Source organism: Onychostruthus taczanowskii, unplaced genomic scaffold (assembly GCF_017590055.1).
Source record: "Onychostruthus taczanowskii isolate IOZ18803 unplaced genomic scaffold, ASM1759005v1 scaffold141, whole genome shotgun sequence".
NCBI classification, from domain to species: domain Eukaryota; kingdom Metazoa; phylum Chordata; class Aves; order Passeriformes; family Passeridae; genus Onychostruthus; species Onychostruthus taczanowskii.
This window is the reverse complement of record NW_024498585.1, coordinates 724558-743050: the sequence shown is the minus strand read 5'-3', so window position 1 is coordinate 743050 and position 18493 is coordinate 724558. Positions and strand designations below refer to the sequence as shown.

The following is an 18493-nucleotide window of genomic DNA, read 5'->3' as shown; positions in this document are numbered from 1 at the left end:
CTGCATATTTATCATTTAAATCTGAGAAACATTAATCAACTGGACAAATTACTAAATCTCTTTGCCTGACATGGCAAATGTAGGTACCAGAATCACTGAGAAGTCAGTGCTGTCCTGATAACTGGCTTTCCATGCAGTGATGCTCTCTAAGCAGCAGGTGTCATGTTTTTCAAAGACCTGTTGCTACAAATCTAAAAATTTTGCATGTCTTCCTATATTTTCTAATAAGGCAAAAGACAATGACTACATAGAAGTGATCTATGAAGCAGATTTCTTTCCAGTTTAGGAATGGGTAGAGAGTTTGGTTACATGGCTAAATACAATGTCTGGTCACTCCGTTGTTCACTATAACAGCTTGGCCCAAAGAGCCAAATGATTACCAATAGTGTCAATTCAAATCCCCCATGACAGTAAATATCCATACATTTTCATTTCTGACAAATACATATGACAATTAATTTCTATTAATTTATCAGTATATATAGAAGCATACGTCAGTATTACATTTCTATAATTTTTTTATGTCAAAGAGGTAATTTCAAAGCTATGATTATTTTAAAACTCTCAGTGTTGTTCAATTTCTAAATGACACTTCTTGTAACTGCCATTATTTATGGGTAAATGGAACTGTAGGCATCAAAAAGAGGGCCTACACCTCCAGAATCTAAACTAATTATTGCTCCATCTGGCTTTGACAGGCAGTCATCATGGCTGACTGACCATATCATCTGCATATGGTTGGAGCTGTCCTCTTGTAGAATAATGATTAATAGAAGAATTTTGAATAGTAATTTGTTTAAACTGTAGGAATTGGTTGCTTTGTGCTTAGTGCTGCTAACTGGTATTTGACTACACTGTCCTTCATTTATTCCAGATAATTGATAAGAGCAAGAGAGACCCCTCTGAAGAAATTGAGATACTCTTGCGATATGGACAGCATCCAAACATCATTACTCTTAAAGATGTGAGTAGTCTTTGAGCACTTCAGCATTAAATTATTTTCACATTCTAGTCAGGCTCACTTATTAGTCCATGTGTGGAAAATTCTTCAGTTGAAGGTCTGAGCTAAAACCAGACCCAGTGAAATCAAAGAGAAAACATGACTTAACAAATTACTGGATAGTGTTTGGAAAGACTGGTCAGGTTATGTATTCTCCAGTTACTGTCTAACAAACCGTAAATAAAGCCAAAGGGGCACAGTGCTGGAGAATGAAAAAATGGGTTTGGGTTTGCATCACTATTTAAAAGGGGATCTCCCTAGTTGGGTGTTTGGGGGCACTGCTTAATACACACAGCGGTGCTGCTGGGCTGGGGGATGATCTTTTTTGTGCAGCAGCCATTCCTGTGTAGCCTGTGCTATCTGCTTTGCTGGGAAGAGGAGAGCTCACAGAGTCACTAGGACTTCCCCCAGTAATGTTTTAATGCCAGGTACTATGGGCCTTCTACTCCAGCAGCCATTTAGTATTTTTCTTCAACATTTCATATGAAAAAATAATCCTTCCTATGCTTAAATGAAGTAATGGCCTTTATTCAGAGGTGTTTTACTTTAGCTGCCTGAAGTCTCACCTAAGATTGTCCACACCATGTCAAATTCAGAGTTTACGGAACAAAATCCAGTACATTATGGTTTAGACGTTAGAGAAGTATATAAGAATCTCCTAATCACATGCCCTCAGGAGAGTTTCACCTAATTCCCAAGTGTTAAAGTCTATCTAAAAAAATCTGTGCAGAATAAGTTTTTATATTCCTTTCCAAAAACATTTAGCACTGATGATTATAACACTGCCTATTGTTGCAGTCCAGATAAAGGATGGTGACATGAACATGGTTGTCCTCCAATTTAAATGATAAAATGTCTTTTACCAACTGCCATTGACACTGAATGTAAATATGTCTTGCAGCTGATATCAACAATATATTCACCAGAATTGCAAATATAAACTATATAATATCATTAGATCCAAGTGTTGGCCAACAGTATAATACAGCTCTTTATCTGATCATGAGTCAAAGGGAAATATTGATATTTGAAATGGCAAATGTTACCCTGTGGAAGTGGAAGGAGAGAACACTACTGAGAAGAATGCTTGGGTGGGAGCCAGCAGACATTTGAAGCTGTGTGGAGTGGTGCTGTTTTTAACAGCTGAGCCTGCTCTGTTGATATGATAGAAAACCAGGAAAGCTACATTTCTGTGTGGACAAATCAGCAAGCTGCTACAGACACTAGAAAAAAAGTGATGATTTAAGTAATTTTATAAAGTTTTCTTTTTACTTGTTGAGTGTAAAGAGCCCATTTCCCACACATTTGCTGATATTTTCTTCTTGCAACTTCACACACAAGCAAGCAACACTGTGATTAAAGGACCAACCTTTACCAAGTTGATGGGTCCAAGACATGTATTTATTGTGTTACTGTTCCAGGTCTATGATGATGGGAAGTTCGTGTACCTGGTGATGGAGCTGATGAGGGGAGGTGAGCTACTGGATCGCATCCTTCGGCAGAAGTGTTTCTCAGAGCGGGAGGCCAGTGCTGTGCTCTGCACCATCACCAGGACCGTGGACTACCTACACTCTCAGGGTGTAAGCTTTGCTTTTTTGGCTTAGCTGCATCAACCTTCTTAAAATTCAACTTCTTGAAATTGCAGATAGTTGTGATTTTGCTTCTCTGAAATGTAAATTCCCCCCCCCCCCAAACCTACCCCCATGTTTTTAGTTACATTGGGCTTGTAAAATAGGCTTATTGACTTTTTATCCATTTTCCACTGAACTGAAGCAGATCAAAGTAGTATTTTCTTTCCCACACTACAGTGATTTTCAAGTTCATGTACTTTCTTGAGATATTAGTTGTTGACTTTTTATCACAATCATTATTGCAGGATCTGAACACTTCAGATAGGGTAGCTGAATCAGCAGACAGGTAGAAAATCAAATGTTCAGCTCTCCAAATGAAGTGACAATTTGAGCAGCTGATGGGAAAGACTTCTGACAGACTGTTAATATCTGACTTTTAAAGTCTAAGCTCTTTATATACAACAGTTTGAAAATCTCTCCTTTTCTGCATTTTGGGGACAAGCAGTTTTGATAACTAGTCAAATATTTACTGCTTTTCCTGTTTCATGGTTAAAACAAAGTGCTTTGGCTTCTATGCTTTCATGGTAATTTTTCAGTCTTGCTATAACAAATAAAGGCTGTTTTCCTGCCACTGAAATTCAGCATATCTGATAAAACACATAGTCACATGAATTGTGTGAATATAATTTGAAATTAAGAAAGAAATTAATCCCTCCTTTCAGGTGTGAGCCACTCACATGGACAATCACAAGAAGACCCTTACACACTTTCCTCCCATGATGTGATTTATTCTTCACCTTTCAGCCGAATATTCAGGGCCATCAAGCTCCAGGAGATTCTGCCACCAAGATGTTTGCACAACAGCCCACTTTGACCACCCTCAGGAAGTTGTCTCCTCTTAGAGCAGCAGATCCGTCTCAATACACCCACAGAGGCACCACATTTCGTCTCTCATTCGAACAGACTTTTATTTTTTTTCCCTTCATTTGTCCGAGGCTTTTAAGTAACTTTTTTTCCAAAACTGAAATATTTTCGGCATGAGCTCTTGATCTACCTCAACCAGGACACCAGAAATGGCAGCCAAGCTCCAGTGCTCCCTGACATCCTCTTCTCACTTGTTTCTCACTTGTTTCTCACTGTTCTTTCTTAAGGTTGTGCACCGAGATCTCAAGCCAAGTAATATCCTCTACATGGATGAGACAGGAAACCCAGACTCTATCAGGATCTGTGACTTTGGGTTTGCCAAGCAACTCAGAGCGGAGAACGGGCTGCTCATGACTCCCTGCTACACAGCCAACTTTGTCGCTCCTGAGGTAGGATCACATTTCAAAGCCTGAAGTAGTAAGTGTGTCCTAGGAAGCAGTCTTTCCTCCCTTGCTGCCTTTACAAGAGGAGCAAGGCAGAAACAGGCTACTAGCATTTGCACAGCCTATATTACCATAACTTTCCTATTCCTGGTCCTGAAACAGCAGTTGTTTTTCTCCTGACAGAAGCTGGTGTCTGTCTTGGATGGGTGCACACAATGCTTTGGCTCATTACTGGGATAAATATCTATTTTCTCTAGCTGCTTCTGATGAGACTGCTTTCCCTCTAGTGCACTGCATCAGAACAGGATTATTGTTTAAGAGGTAAATCTTGATGTCAGGTCACCCTGAGATGTTGTGGAGTCTCCTTCTATGGAGATATCCAAAAGCCATCTGGACATAATCCTGAGTGTTCTAGGGGACCCTGCTTGAGCAGGGAGGTTGAAGTATATGATCCTTCCAACCTTAACTATTCCAGGAGTTTGTGATAAAACTGAAAAAAATCCTTGCACAAAATCCTTACTTATGCTGAAACCAGTGAGAGCTTTATTGTTGACTTCACTGAGCTAAAGAAACATCTCTCCTCTTGGGCTTTCCTAGTACCAATTCACCCCTGTTTTGGGGGATGTAGGAAATGCTTTCTCATTTTTACAGACAGGAAAGTGGAGGAAGACCAAACAGCTTGTCCCAAGCACAGGGAGAGAGGTGGCTCTGTATCAGTGGCAAGTGCTGTTCCTTTCATGCAACCCTGCAGGAGTGGGCTTGAGTCAGACAGCTAGTTCATGGCTTGGGCTCTTTGCTGTATTTGACTCATGAGATGTTAATATCTGCTTCCTCACAATGAAGGAGCAAGAAGTTAATTTCTTGGGTAATTACCCATTTCTTGGAGGGATGAAAATCAAAAATGTTAGTACTTGCAATACACTGTTTCAAATGTGTGTCGTACTTTGCTCATTTTGGTCCTTATAAGAAAAGCAAAAAACTACTGTCTTTCAATACTTCATCTGTTCTCTACTTTCAAATACCAGTGTCTCTCAGTTGGTATCATCTAGCATATTTCTTCTCCCTAAGTTTTCTCTTTCTCCCATGCACTGTTCATCTGTGACTGGGAGGAAAAAAATCTTTCTATACAGGATCCTTTCATGATACCAAAAGTTACAGCAATCATAGCCTTCCAGCATCTGAATTTGTTCTACAGAAACCATTGCCAGGGTAGTATAAATTCAAAACAGATTTTCTTCAGCAAAAAAAAAAAAAACCCTTCCATTGCCAAGATAGATTGGTTTGGGGTTTTTATTGAGGTTTGGTTGGGCTTCCATTTTAGAAATGGGAATGAGCTGTTTAAAATTATCAAAGTAGATTGAAAAAGTTGTGTGGCACCACAGCCATTCAATTTCTAAACCACAAAAAAATCATGTTTGCAAGATTTGAAGCACTCAGATTTCCTCCAAGGTACAAGATGCTTAAAATAGGTGTAGCTATTTTTCATTATGGGCTCTTCTCTTTTTATTATCAGACTCTTCTGATTTGAACTGAAAGCAGACATCACACTCCTGGATATTAGTGATGAGTAAGACAAGTCCTGCTAATGCAGGAGACATTGAAGATTAATTGAAACATTACCAGAACTGGCAAAGAGCTTACATAAAGCCTTAAGTGCTTTTACATTTTACCTATTATATAATGCTGCCCTCCAGCCTAGATTTGACTTTCACGTTCCCTGTCTGGGTCCGACTGCAACGTCTGCCACATGCTCATGAAACTAATTAAGGAGGCAGAAAATCAGCTGAGCTGGAGACAAAGAGGGTGGCTACCGAAGAAGGAGGACATGTTTGCCCACTTGGATCTCCTTTATTTTGGAAACAGTTAATTTGGGGTTTAGGTGATAGCAAGAGCAAAGATGAAGGCTATCTGAAAGAGGCGCGCTGCATGCGAGGAGGAAAGACCCAGACTGTTGTACTAGTGATGTAGTAGGGTGCTTCTGGATAAAGTAAAAATATTTTATTGTGAAGGTTTCCTACAGAATTTGTGAAGAATTACTGCTTTGTGATTTGAAATTATGAGGTTTTTTATTTGCTTTTGTACCATTTGTATTCCTGCTTGTTACAACTGAGAAAAACATCTATTTGAAACACTGTTATCCCAGTAAGTCAAAGCCTACAGAAATAAAAAGGGTTGGACAAATATGTGAGCCATTCTCAGAATTGGATGAACCCAGGGTATCATTATCTCCAGGATATTCATTATCACCACAATGTCCTGCTATGGTGTGGCACTAAGAACCAGTTTCTGCCTCTTATTTCAGATCCCACTAAGTTCTGGAAGTGACCTAATCATTTTAGGGTTGTGTAACCACTTGCTTATTAACCCTCTTTACTAAGTAGCATCACTGCCCCGTTTTTCTGTCACTAACCTTGGACTTGATTGACCTTGGTTATTGGAGGAAAAGAGAGAAGTGAAATTGTAACTGTTCAAAACACAATGAGAACAACCACAGCAAAAGATAAATGTTGGGTATTCAGTCTCACAGGTGAAGCAAGAAGCAGCTGAGTTTGTCAAATGGCAAAGAAGTTTTTCCCATAAAAACTAACATTAATAGAGGGGAATGAATGCAGGAACTAAAGAAATAGAAATAAATAAATTAGCCGGAAAGCCTGCATCTTATGTGCAGAAGAGAGAGGCAGAAGCACGATTTCATCAGCTTTGTCAACAGGAGGAACTGCGGCTTTTTCTTTGGTTTTGTTGCTGTGGGAGTTTTTTGGCTTGTTGGGTTTTTTTTCCAGGTAGCAAATGTTCATTCAGCAGCATACCTGGTGGATGGTTGCCTTGCCACTCATCATGTATAAAATCTGTCAAGGCAACATTTTCTCAAACTGTTTTTCCTTAGCTGAATTTAGTCTTTTCTGTGATAGACTTCAGATGCTTAAATCACTTCTGGGTAATAAGGCTGCTAGTCAGAGAAAGACTTGCTGAATTTGTACATTCCTTCTTCATGTGCTTTTCAAGAAGATGTATCTACCAGTCCATCTAAAGAGGGCAAAACTCCTTGTGTGTCAGAACTGATTAAACAGAGGGTAATTTGCTTTTGTGGAAAGATGTGGAGATGGTCCCTGAGCTTAGTTGGTGACTTCACTTTCATTTGGACCTGCACCGACTCAATAGGCATTTCTTCTAGTGTGCACTAGCACAAATGAAATGTGGACTTTACCCTTACTCCTACACCTTGACATCCTCTATCAATATTGAACCTACTGGTCAGATGTCTGCTGACTACCATGGGTCTTGTTTACCCCTTAGGAAAAGGGGGTCAAGTTTTAGCCTGCTTTTAACTCCAGTCTAAATGTGCCCACTTTTCTTTACACCAAAGTAAGAGAAGCCTTTTAGCATGCATCTTCATTAGTCTGACATTAGATATCCTTCAGTGTGCATCCATTTGCTGTATCAAATCCAAACTGAGCTCAGTTGGAATACTTACCACTGTCATTTAGCCCTATGATGCATCCACAGGGTTGTTTGTAACTTACATGTTAGGAGGATATGTTTCAAATTATTAATGAGCTTTTTTTTTAATGAAACATTTTAAAGCAGTGAAATATTGTTCTGCTTTGCTGTGTGTTGGATGGCCAGAGGAGCTCCCAGTCTCCTTCCTCAGCTCCAACAAACTCCACTCATCTCTCACACTGTGAAGGGGAAAGATGTGCTGAGTTTAACCAGCTCATTTCAGCCTGGGCTTTCCTTTGCTCCATAGCACTACTGGACATTTTGATCCCAAGACAGCCACCTGTTCAAGGCAGATATGCAGCTAAGCCCTGGGAATGTCAGCAGACACAACCACTAATCAGTGTATTTTGTAGAACGGAAGATAAAAATTCCGGAATGCAGATTGACCTGTTTTCATCTCTCTCTTTCCTTCCCACAGGTCCTTAAACGCCAAGGTTATGATGCAGCCTGTGACATTTGGAGTTTGGGGATCCTGCTGTACACCATGTTGGCAGGGTGAGTGATGAGGTTCTCCTACAGCAGCAGTCTCCAGTGGGCTCAACGCTGATTAAGCCTGAAAGGAGTCACAGATAGGGATTCTGGCCTCCTTGAGAGGTGTATTCAGTTGTATAATGCAAGAAAATAGATGTCAACACATAAAATTAGAATAATTTTTTTTTTCTAGAATGCATAAATGTCTTTGACACTTGACAGATTGTTTAGGTTTTTAACAGAAAGTGCCTGTATGCACTGAAACCTAGACTCCTGAAGGGTTCACTCATGACTTAAGCAGTGGGAAAGTTTTCCATTAAGAGAGATGCACAGGACTATGAAGAGCCTCATCGTGTTCACCTTATCCATAGAAGAATGTTAATTCATTCTGTTGATACATGTATTCTCTTCAGCTTCATTATTCTTCATTTGTTATTGTTATTGAAGTGTATGAGCACCTTTAAAAGCTAAAAAATACCCCCACCCGTAGTTTTCAGAAGCTGTTTGAAAAGGAGGATTCAGAAAGTAAACAAAGAGATTAGCAAGAATAGCAACAGGTAGGAGAAATTTTTGAGAGGTACTTGGCAAAAATGCCCCTACCAATGTGTTGGCTAAAATTAAATATTAACACAAGAAGATCCAGGGAAAGACACAGATTGAAATAAGCAGTGAAGGATAAGATGTGCTGGGATGATTGGGAAACAAAGTGTGCAAACCCAATCTAGAGTTACCAGGCTTTGAATTTCATTTCTCAGACTATGGTATGTGCACATTTATTACACCTAAGCACAGCTTGCAGCTTTTCAGTGACCTCTCTAAACTATTTAATCTGCTTCATAATCATTCAGCTGTGACAAGAAGATTGGATTAATTCCTAGGTTTTATAGAGAAAACAAAGATTTGGGCTCTGACTTTCTGTTATTCTGTTGTTTGTGGATTGTAGAAAAGGTGCCAGGGGTCTCTATCACATCTGTTTTATTCTTGACTACACGTGTTCAAGGTCAGCTGAAATACATCAAGACTTTGTGGGGAATCTCCCAGTCTGCTGGATCTCAAATAACCTATTTCTATTTGGCTGATGCCCATGGCTGCTACACAGCTGGAATCAGTAAAATAAAATTAACACATTACCCACAGTTACACTTGTTTGGTTGATTGTATTCAAGATGCTTCTTGAATACAAGAAGCCAGGGGGGATAGGAAGCTGTGGCCAAACCAACTGTTTAACAATTTTAAAACTGCTCTGGCAAGTTTGAAGAAAAGACAGATTAAGTGAAAAATATAAAAATCCAAAATACCTACTCCTTCTAAACCTACACAGCTGTTCAAGATTGCAGAGTGAAATTTGGCCTGGTAGTTATTAGTCAGCTGCAAAAACCTTATCTCTTGTCACTTTCTGAAGACAAAAAGTATACCCTCTGCATGTGACACTGATTTTGTCACAAGCTGGGTGCTTGTTACAAGTAATTTCTGACTGGCTGGACAAGAAAATAACCTGTTGCAGGTAATTTCTTTTGCCCAACTGACTGGCACATTATAGTTAACAAAGCATTGCAAAATAGATTAGAAAGCTTTTTTTTTCTTTTTTTTTTTTTTCTGTTTCAGATTTTCTTCTGCTTTATAATTTTTGTCCTTTCTTGCTGTTACCAAGGTACTAGTATTGGCAATAAAAGTGTTGGCAATAAAGCAGAGTTAAATCAAGAGGTAAACACCTGACTATTTTTATGAAGAGTATTTCATTCCTAAAAAATTATAACAGAAGAAAAATTTAAAAAACAATTAAGGAATCTGTCTTTTTCTCTATGGATCAATATGAGGAATCACCAGCCTGTATAGTCTGAGTGAAAATGAAGCAGCAGTATCAGTGGTACATCCTGGAACTAAATTCCTGTTCTAATCATTGGCAGTTAATACTAGAAACTAGAATACTAGAACCTAGAAATCATGTACTTGCAAATTACATAGGGTTTTTTCTCTCTCTCTCCCTCCTTGTTTTTTTTTTTTTGTTTTGTTTTGTTTTGTTTTTTTTTTCTTCATAGCTTCACTCCTTTTGCAAATGGACCAGATGACACCCCAGAGGAAATTCTGGCCAGGATTGGCAGTGGCAAATATGCTCTTACAGGAGGAAACTGGGATTCAGTATCTGATACTGCAAAGGTCAGTGAACCCTTTCTCAGATTTTCTCTCAAGATTTAAATACCACAGAACTCTTTCTTTGATGCAACTGCACTTCTAAAAGAAGTGTAGGTTTGTCAATGCCACAGGTGTATGGTCTATGCATGAATCGCCTTTTTGCTTCTCAGGTAACTAGGAGCAGGCAGTTTTAATGTTTTAATTCTTGTACAGATCACAGTTTAGGCTGCCCATCTATCACAAAGCAAGGAAACCCTGGAGAGAAAAAAGTCATCTGGTGCTGAGATCTTTAGGGATAAAGCTGTGCACTAGTCTGTGAGACAGGTAAATGGACAGGAAAGTTGCAAGCTTCTAGTTGCCCAGCATTAATCAGAAGCTTTGACTGGCTTTAAAGATTCTTGCAAGAGATTTCATTTTTAGAAACTGTTATTATCCAATGAAAGAACATTGATACTTTCCACCACAAAACTGCAAGCAATCCTAGTAACATATTAATCTTGCTACCAGCACCTATGAGCCTCACAGTAGATTTTTTTATCAGCTGTCCAGTTTTGAAATTAAAATGTTTAGATGTTGTAGAACTAACCTAATTGAACTTCAGTTACCTGAGTGTTGAGTTTCTCTTCTAAGTTACTCTTGTAAGTGTGCCTGGAAGTTGGTGAGGAGATGCCTCCAGATGGCATCCTCTCCCTAGGTGTTTATCGCTTCTACAAGGTCACCAGTAATAAACAGTTATTCAGTAAGATTAATGCCCTCCACATTATGTTTTGACTGCATTATTATCTGAGAGTTGAACATTACACTTGGAAATTTTGAAGACCTGACACTTAAAGAACATAAAGCCTGTCTAAAGTGCATCACTCTCTCCACTGAACATGCTAATGATGACACTGCCAACAGAAAGATCTTAGCAAAACCTGCACAGCCATTAATTACTTTCTCCCTTGTACTGCTTTCTTCCTTTTCAACCCAGGACATTGTGTCTAAGATGCTTCATGTAGACCCTCATCAGCGCCTCACAGCAGTCCAAGTCCTGAGACATCCATGGATAGTGAACAGGGAGTACCTGTCTCAAAACCAACTCAGCAGACAGGATGTTCACCTCGTTAAGGTACCTCCTACACCCTTCCCTCATCCTTGCTTGCAGAATGAGCTGTCATTTGTGTAAATAGTTTGAAAAGTGATAGAGGAGTTGGGAAGATTATTTGGCACAGAGGCTAAATTTAACATGGCACTGTATTAACTGTATTTTTGACTGTCACCTACTCAGTATTTTTACCTTTAGGCTGCATTGTAATAACCTGATGGCACATACTGCTCTTCACCATTTTGAATCTGAGACAACTCTAGCTGTCTACCAGCCTAAATGGTATCATTTCCTGGTAATTGTGCATGTGTGACAGTTTTTTAGGATACTGAATAGGGGAAGAGAAAAGCATCAAAGAAATTAATTTCAGCTCAGAGTTTTCTCTTTCTCTGTTTTACAGGGTGCAATGGCAGCCACTTACTTCGCTTTAAACCGTGCACCTCAAGCACCAAGGCTGGAGCCCGTATTGTCTTCCAATCTGGCTCAGCGGCGAGGCATGAAAAGACTTACCTCTACCAGATTGTAGCAGTACCTCAAAAAGGCCTCCTTGAAAACCCACAGTTTATTATTTGAGAAGTTTCATTTTTACTTGGCTAGCAGAACTTTTTTGGACAACCTGCACATGAAACTGCCAGAACTAGCAGAAGCCCATGTAAGGCAAAGCTCTCATTTGCTAAATCTTTTCTTTTACATTCCAGCCAGGGTCCTGAGTTTAACAACTTCACAAAGATGTGCCAGTTTTGCCAGTAGCTCTGTTTCTTTACTGAGATAAAGCCAAATAAAATAGGCGAGCTCCATCCTTTCCACCCTAGGAAAACTATTTTTGAGTCTGTAAGATGTTCCATGGGAACAACTTTCATTTTGTTTCTCAAGAAAAGCACTTTTTGCTATGAAGAACACAGTCGGGTTAGAATGCTGTTCCAGCATGTGTTATGATGAAGTGACTTGGCACCAGCAGGCATCTACTGTTCTCCACTCACCACAGGAAAAGTGAAGGCTGCAGAGACATATGAGTAATAGCTTATTTGAAACAAGTGCTTAACAACATGAGGTAGAGAGAGCTGCTGGTGGTGGAAATACCTTCTGTTCTTGAGGAATCTTTTGCACTTTGCCCCTGCCTTCTCTGGAAGGAAGCTAGCACCTCTCAAGGAGAGTGTGCCACCAGCACTGACTTGCTCAAAAGTCTCAGAGAGCAAAAAATCTCTGAGATGCTCAGTCTTCTGAGGAAAAGAATGGGTCTTGTAAGACTGTGGGGAGGCATTAATGTAAAGCAGTGTGAGTAGGAGCCTGTGGATCAGGCAGGAGAAAGGTGTTTGGTCCTGGCCAGCAAGCAGGCCTGGGAGGATTAGGTGAGGGGGCTAGGAGAACTGAACAAAGGCAGGGAAAGATGTGAGTGGCTTTGAGGACAGTAAGGAAAATAATCCAAAGGCAACTCATGTACAGGGGGCCAACTGTGACTGCCCTCTCAAGGCAGTCCCCCTTCAGTGACTGGTGTAGAAGACGGTGGATGGCTAGGCTGCCCAGGGGCCAAGCGGGTCGATGCAGCTGTCCTCCCACACCATCACCCTGTCTGCTCACCAAGAGCCGTTCTGGCAGCCCAGAGTGCCACGCTGGAGCAAGAGAGGCCATTTCCAGTCATTGTTCCCTGCCCTCCCCTGGCTGATCACCCAAACCTGCCTCCATCACCCAACATGTCATGTCCCTGCCTGGGTGTTCTGCTCTAGCAGACCTAAACTCCCCATGCCATGTGTGTGCAGAGAGTACCCACTTCTGAAGAGTTCAGCCAACTCTGTTACAAGCTTTAATAATAATAAATTATGAGGAGAAATTGGAGGATGCTCTGCTTTTATATTTATATGTATATGTACATGTGTATTTATATACATATAAAACAAAAACTCTATGCCCTAATACCTGAATTTTCCAGGTCCAGGGAAACAAAACTGTTTAAATGGTCTCTGCAAAATGGACTTTTTTCTCATTCCCTAATTTCAAAAAAAGCAAGCAAGGTTTGTGGTGCCAGATGTGAACTATTTTTTTATTCCTTTTCATACCCATCTTGGCTTACTGGTGGTCACAAGCTGACCAATATTCTTCTTTCTTCTTTGTACTACTTTTGTTAATTTTAATTTTCTGAGTGAATTTTGTCACCTCAGATGCTTCATGGGAAAAGCTACTGTGCTGTGAACATGGAGCTCCATTTGCTACACATGGTAATTTTTGCTTGCTGGGATGTTTGTGCATCTCGGTGCTGAACTGGAATTACCAGATCACTGCCTCAGATTGTCCAAGGGGTTTCATTTGCTATAGTCATATTTTTCCTAAAACTATCTCTGTTTCAGTGTTGACTGAAGTTTGTTTGTTTGCATTAGTCTATTTTTAAATTTAAATTTATTCTTAATAATTTAAACTGATATTTAATGTTAAAGTTTATGTGCTGTGCACAGAGGATTGCTGCAAAGCAGCTCTCCTTGAAGCCCCTCTCTTTTCTAAAATAAACAGTGCTGTGAAACTTCACACAGAGGTTGAGTTGGCTGGGACTGATGAGTGCAAATGCACAGGTGGGTGTCTGCGCTTGCGTACACAGCAGCCCACATTCTCTCCTTTGGCTAATCTGTGCTCAGTGTCAGCTTTTTGCTGCCTTTAGAATTTTCTGCTTGTTAGAAGTTAAGTCTCACACGTTTCTGCTAACAGCACACCTTGAGGACATCCACTGGCAGGGATATCCTGGCTGGTGCAGAACAGCTCTGGCCAGGCCTTGCTTCCCTTGAAGTGACTTCTGTCCTGGAAGAAGGCAAGGTGGGCATAAGGATGCAAAGAGCAACCTGGAAGGAGGGCTGGATTTTCTGGGGTCCCAGCTGATATGTGGTATTTCAACAAAATGTGTTTTTAATGCTCGGAGTAATTGTATTGTGTTGTATATGGGCAGAAAGACTTGAATGTTATGTACAGTTTTTGTCTCTCTCTGAGATTTCCTGGTCATCTTGCATTGCTTCACTTTGCTTTCTCTCACAACCACTGGAAAAAAGTCTCATTCTTTCTAATACACTCAGTCTTAATTCTTTAAGCATTTTTTTTTCAACTGAATATTACTGTAGGCCAAGCTTACAGGATGTTGTTCTTCCCAAAGTTTAAGGGTTTTAATGTCTTCTTGACTTTCCTCTTTCTAACCCACCAACTATTAACATAGAGACACATACAGATTCATACACCTTCATGCTCATTAATTACTTTATAAGCCTATAAATAATTTTAAGCCCATACATTTAGTGAGCTTTGTTTATTAAGGTTTTGTTGCCAGTGCATCCAGATGTGTGCACATACGTGTCTGTATGCAAACACATGCACAAAAAGGTGCTGTCCCAGCTTGTCCAAATAAAGGTAGAAGTGTAGTCAGAGGTGGTGGTGATACAGAGAGATTTGTCTGCAGTGTTCTGTGAAATCTGTCATTGATAATGGTAATGGTTACTCTGGGTGTAGAAAAAAAAGGCTGTGCCCATCCATGGAAGAAACTTCCCCATCCAGTCTCCCCTCTGCCCCAGATGTGCATCCCCATGCACTTCCAAGGACAGATCAGTCTCCCCTCTGCAGTCCTGCCATGAGTGGTGCTTTTCTGAGAGTTTTCTGACCTGTTCCTGTCAAGTGAACCCAATTAAGCCTTTTCCACTGTCAGTCTTGCTGATCCAAGCTCACTTGGACTGAAATCCAAAAGCCTCCATCAGCAAATCCAAGGGAGGCAGAAAGTGAGGAATATGCCACTGGCACTCATTATTTTTAAGTGATAGCACCCACTGGTTCCCCTGGCCCAGCTGGATCTGGGACAGGATGCTAGGCTGTGGCCTAATTACTTCAATGGCTGCTTTAATACCAGCATCTCCTTTCTGGACTCCTGGCCATGGTATAGGTCAGCAATAAGCACTTTGTTTTTTCTTTCTAGGAGAAAACTGAAAAAGGCTTAGCCTCTCTCTTTCTCTCTCTCTTTATATAACCTTAAGAGACTTTTACTAAATGTTATGTTTAACTCCTGAATGTCTAAAAATCTATTTTAATTAGAACATGCCATCTTGCAAGTTTTTAGTCTATAAAGTGACCTAGTGCCTTAGGCTATTACAAATATTATAGGTACATTTTTAACCATCAAGCTGCACAATGTAATGAGTGTCCAAGGCATACCCCAGTGTGCCTGTCACAGACACAGTCAGCTCATCTGGAGGCCCACTTCAAAATCAATCACAGAATGGTCTGGGTTGGAAGGGACCTCTGGAGCCCATCTAGTCCAACCACCCTGCTAAAGAAGGTTCACTTAGAGCAGGTTGCACAGGACCATATCCATGCAGGTTTTGTTGTTCAGTCCAGGAGAGAAGTGTCTGCCCAGCAAAGACAAAGTATATCCCCACAATTTGGAGAGCTGGACCCCACCTCTGCAGCTCCAGGACTCTGAAGAAGCCAGATGGCCCTGATGAAGAATATCATGGGAAACATTACCCCAGTTCCTACACAGCACCACTGCTTGTCTATATGGCAGAGGTGTGGAGATGCTGCTCAAAGGGAGAGCTGACCTGTGCCCCTCATGAGTTTTCACTTATTTAAAATCTGTTTAACTTTTTCTAAGCAAGTTTTAAGAGCAGTTAGCATTTATAAAGCCTAACCATTTCAACAAATGACAACTGACCCTCACAGACATGTTATCTCTACATTTAAAAAAGAAGTCTACCTGAGAATAGATTCTGCTTTGTTTCCTCATAAAAAAAAATCTTCTTCACCTCCCAGGGTGCTGGGGATAGCCCAAGCACAGAGAGCTGAGTGAAGCACATCATGTGTGATGTGATATCATGACATCACATGTCATGTACCTCTTACAAGGTACAGATTGTGTGTTCCTGTACTTCATCTAACCCTGGATGTAATACTGGGCTCTCTTTCAGCCAGACCCTTTCAGCTCTCTCCAATGACTTGTACCCAGCTCTGGTACCTCTGAATACATCCAAACCTCAGTCAAGTATGCAATTGCTGTGTGTCCGTGATACGAATTATGACAGGGCTTGGCTCATGCCCTAATCCATGGATGGCACAAAGGTTTCTTACACTGCTGGTCTACTGAACTTACACCAGCATATGCAAGTGCTGACACTAAAAATAGCAGGCAGTCACTTTCTCTTGGGTTCGACTGCTCATCTGTCGTTTCACACCTCCCTTAGCCATGTCACCATGGGGCAAAGCAAATGTTTGTGCGTCAGAACAAATGGCTGGGGACAGCAGGAAGGCAACAGAATCAGTTTAGCCAACAGTGCTCTCAATACACTGGACTGACTACAAGTTCAGTGTCAACTCTGTCCCTCTGTTGCTGCGTTGTGCTGAGCAGAGTCCAGGTGTGGCTCAGAGTCAGGGCTATAAATGATGTGATGTTTGTACAGCAGCAGGTTCCCAGTGCCAAGCTGGGTGCACAGAGAGGGAGGACATGTCCAGGCTTTTGAAAATTTGCCACAAGTTCATACAGTTCTTCCCTGTAACCAGAAGGTGTACAGCCACAGATGGCATGTCATGGGGAGATAATGTTGACTGTATGTATTTTTGCCACTACCTTAATAAAAGTGATACAAAAACCCCAGTGTTTGTTTTTACATCCTCCATTTTTGCAGAGTATATTCTTGATTTTGGGGCATGCTACAGCTTTCTCGATCCCTAGAAGGAATAAGGCAGTCAAACACAGAAAATGCAGCAGATTACTATAGCAGAAAATATATTGTAGCTTTCACTGGAAAAATATTTTCAGGCAGGTGTTTTGAAGCCCTCTCTTAGGATGTGTGTATCAGAAAGGCCAAAGTAAATATTTAGAAGCAAAGTTCCCTTGTTGAACATCCAGAGATGACACCTTTAAGCAAGAGCCACGTGAGCTCCACAGTCACATATCTGAATCCTAAAAGACAGGCAAGCGGCACAACCATTCATATATTCCTTACATTAAAATAAAAAAGTCTAAAATAATAAGATGTTTTAGTATAATACATTTAAAAAGAAAAAAAAGTAAAATGTGCAAGCCTGTTTTTCTTTTCTTCTTTTGAAGTATACATCATTTTCCTTTACAAGTGTATATTCTTACCTCCTAGCTGACCCTGATCCTGAAATCTTGTGTTGCTTGAAAAAACTGCAGCTTAGCTGCTTCTGGTACCACAGGTCCTGTGTAAACACAGTCCCACACTCCTCTCTCCATGTCTGTCCACAGCAGACACACACAATTGTCCTATTCTGAAAGTTAGCAAAAACATGATAATTTAAACTCAGAAGATAAAATGAAATTAAAAGTAAGGTTCTCAGTGTGTACAGAACTAAAACTCGTAGTATTCAGGTGAAGGATGAATTGAAGCCTGTGCAGAATAAAAATGTTACAGAACAAATAAAGTTACAGTAAGTCTTAGAGCCAAATTTTATCTTAACTCTCTTCATAGATTTTTGTATCCTAGACCTTGCATTTCCAAGTGCAACTATGTGACAACCCATGTATGTCAGCTAGCATCTGATCATGCACGTCATCACAAGGCTTGCACATGAAAACATTTTGCAGCCCAAAGTTTAGAATCTAAAATTAAGATTTTGGCCCTTTTTGTTGTCCTGTATTGTGTAAACCATGATGTTCAGTGTCTAACTATTCAATCACTACTTCTTGCTTTGGTATACATAGTTACAGAGTCAACTTGTGCTCTGTTGTGTCTCCTAAATGGATGTTACAGACATATTTTTCAGAGCTGCTTTAGCCTGAAAGGAAAATGAGGAAAATGCATGCCCTCTTTGATGAAGGTAAATTTTAAAAGGAGAGGCTAGAAAATATGCATTTGAAGTGCAGAAAATGAAAAACAGTTGCTAAAAGATTGTTTCTGATTTGCTACTCACACCCAAATCTTGCTGCCTTCATTCCTGTGTTAATTCCTTAATCCATATACACCTTCAGTGACTCTGGTGGGAGAGCTGAGAGTCAAGTCCTCTTTCCTGTTGCAGTAGTGGAGTCTGGCCATTAGGTGATGATGCGTGTAAGGAATTTACTTGGGTAGTACTAAACTGACAAAATATGAACCATGATCTAGCACTTTTTTTACAGGCTGCATATTCATGCTTACAAAATAATGATTTCTGAGGCTCATGCTTTTTATGTTTCCTGTATTAAAAGGGCAGCCAGTATACAGATACTTGTTATGTTTACTAGCGTTTCTGAATAGATTTTTTTTAATAGTACATCATTTTATGAAGTGTAATATTTTAATAGCAGAATTATGTTCTTTGGACTTTCTATATTGTCACCTACAATTGTTTGCAAATAAGCTCTTTGCTCCTTTTTTTCTGTGCGCTGTATCCCATATTGCTGCTGCTAATGTTGCTGGCCTCAGTTGCTGCTGCCCCACCATGACGTGGGCTGACAGTATTGTGAAAATGT

At 40.3% G+C, this 18493-nt stretch overlaps 1 protein-coding gene across 1 annotated transcript in view; it reads left to right on the top strand.

Moving 5' to 3' along the window:
• RPS6KA2 (ribosomal protein S6 kinase A2) overlaps window positions 1-16859 on the top strand; it is a 163470-nt gene extending 146611 nt beyond the window's left edge. The window contains exons 15-21 of the mRNA XM_041398163.1: window positions 875-964; window positions 2422-2580; window positions 3723-3884; window positions 7795-7871; window positions 9887-10004; window positions 10954-11091; window positions 11468-16859. Of these exons, the coding sequence (XP_041254097.1) occupies window positions 875-964; window positions 2422-2580; window positions 3723-3884; window positions 7795-7871; window positions 9887-10004; window positions 10954-11091; window positions 11468-11593 (870 nt within the window). The 3' untranslated portion in view covers window positions 11594-16859. The remainder of the gene's footprint in view (window positions 1-874; window positions 965-2421; window positions 2581-3722; window positions 3885-7794; window positions 7872-9886; window positions 10005-10953; window positions 11092-11467) is intronic.
• The last annotated feature ends 1634 nt before the right edge of the window (window positions 16860-18493 follow it).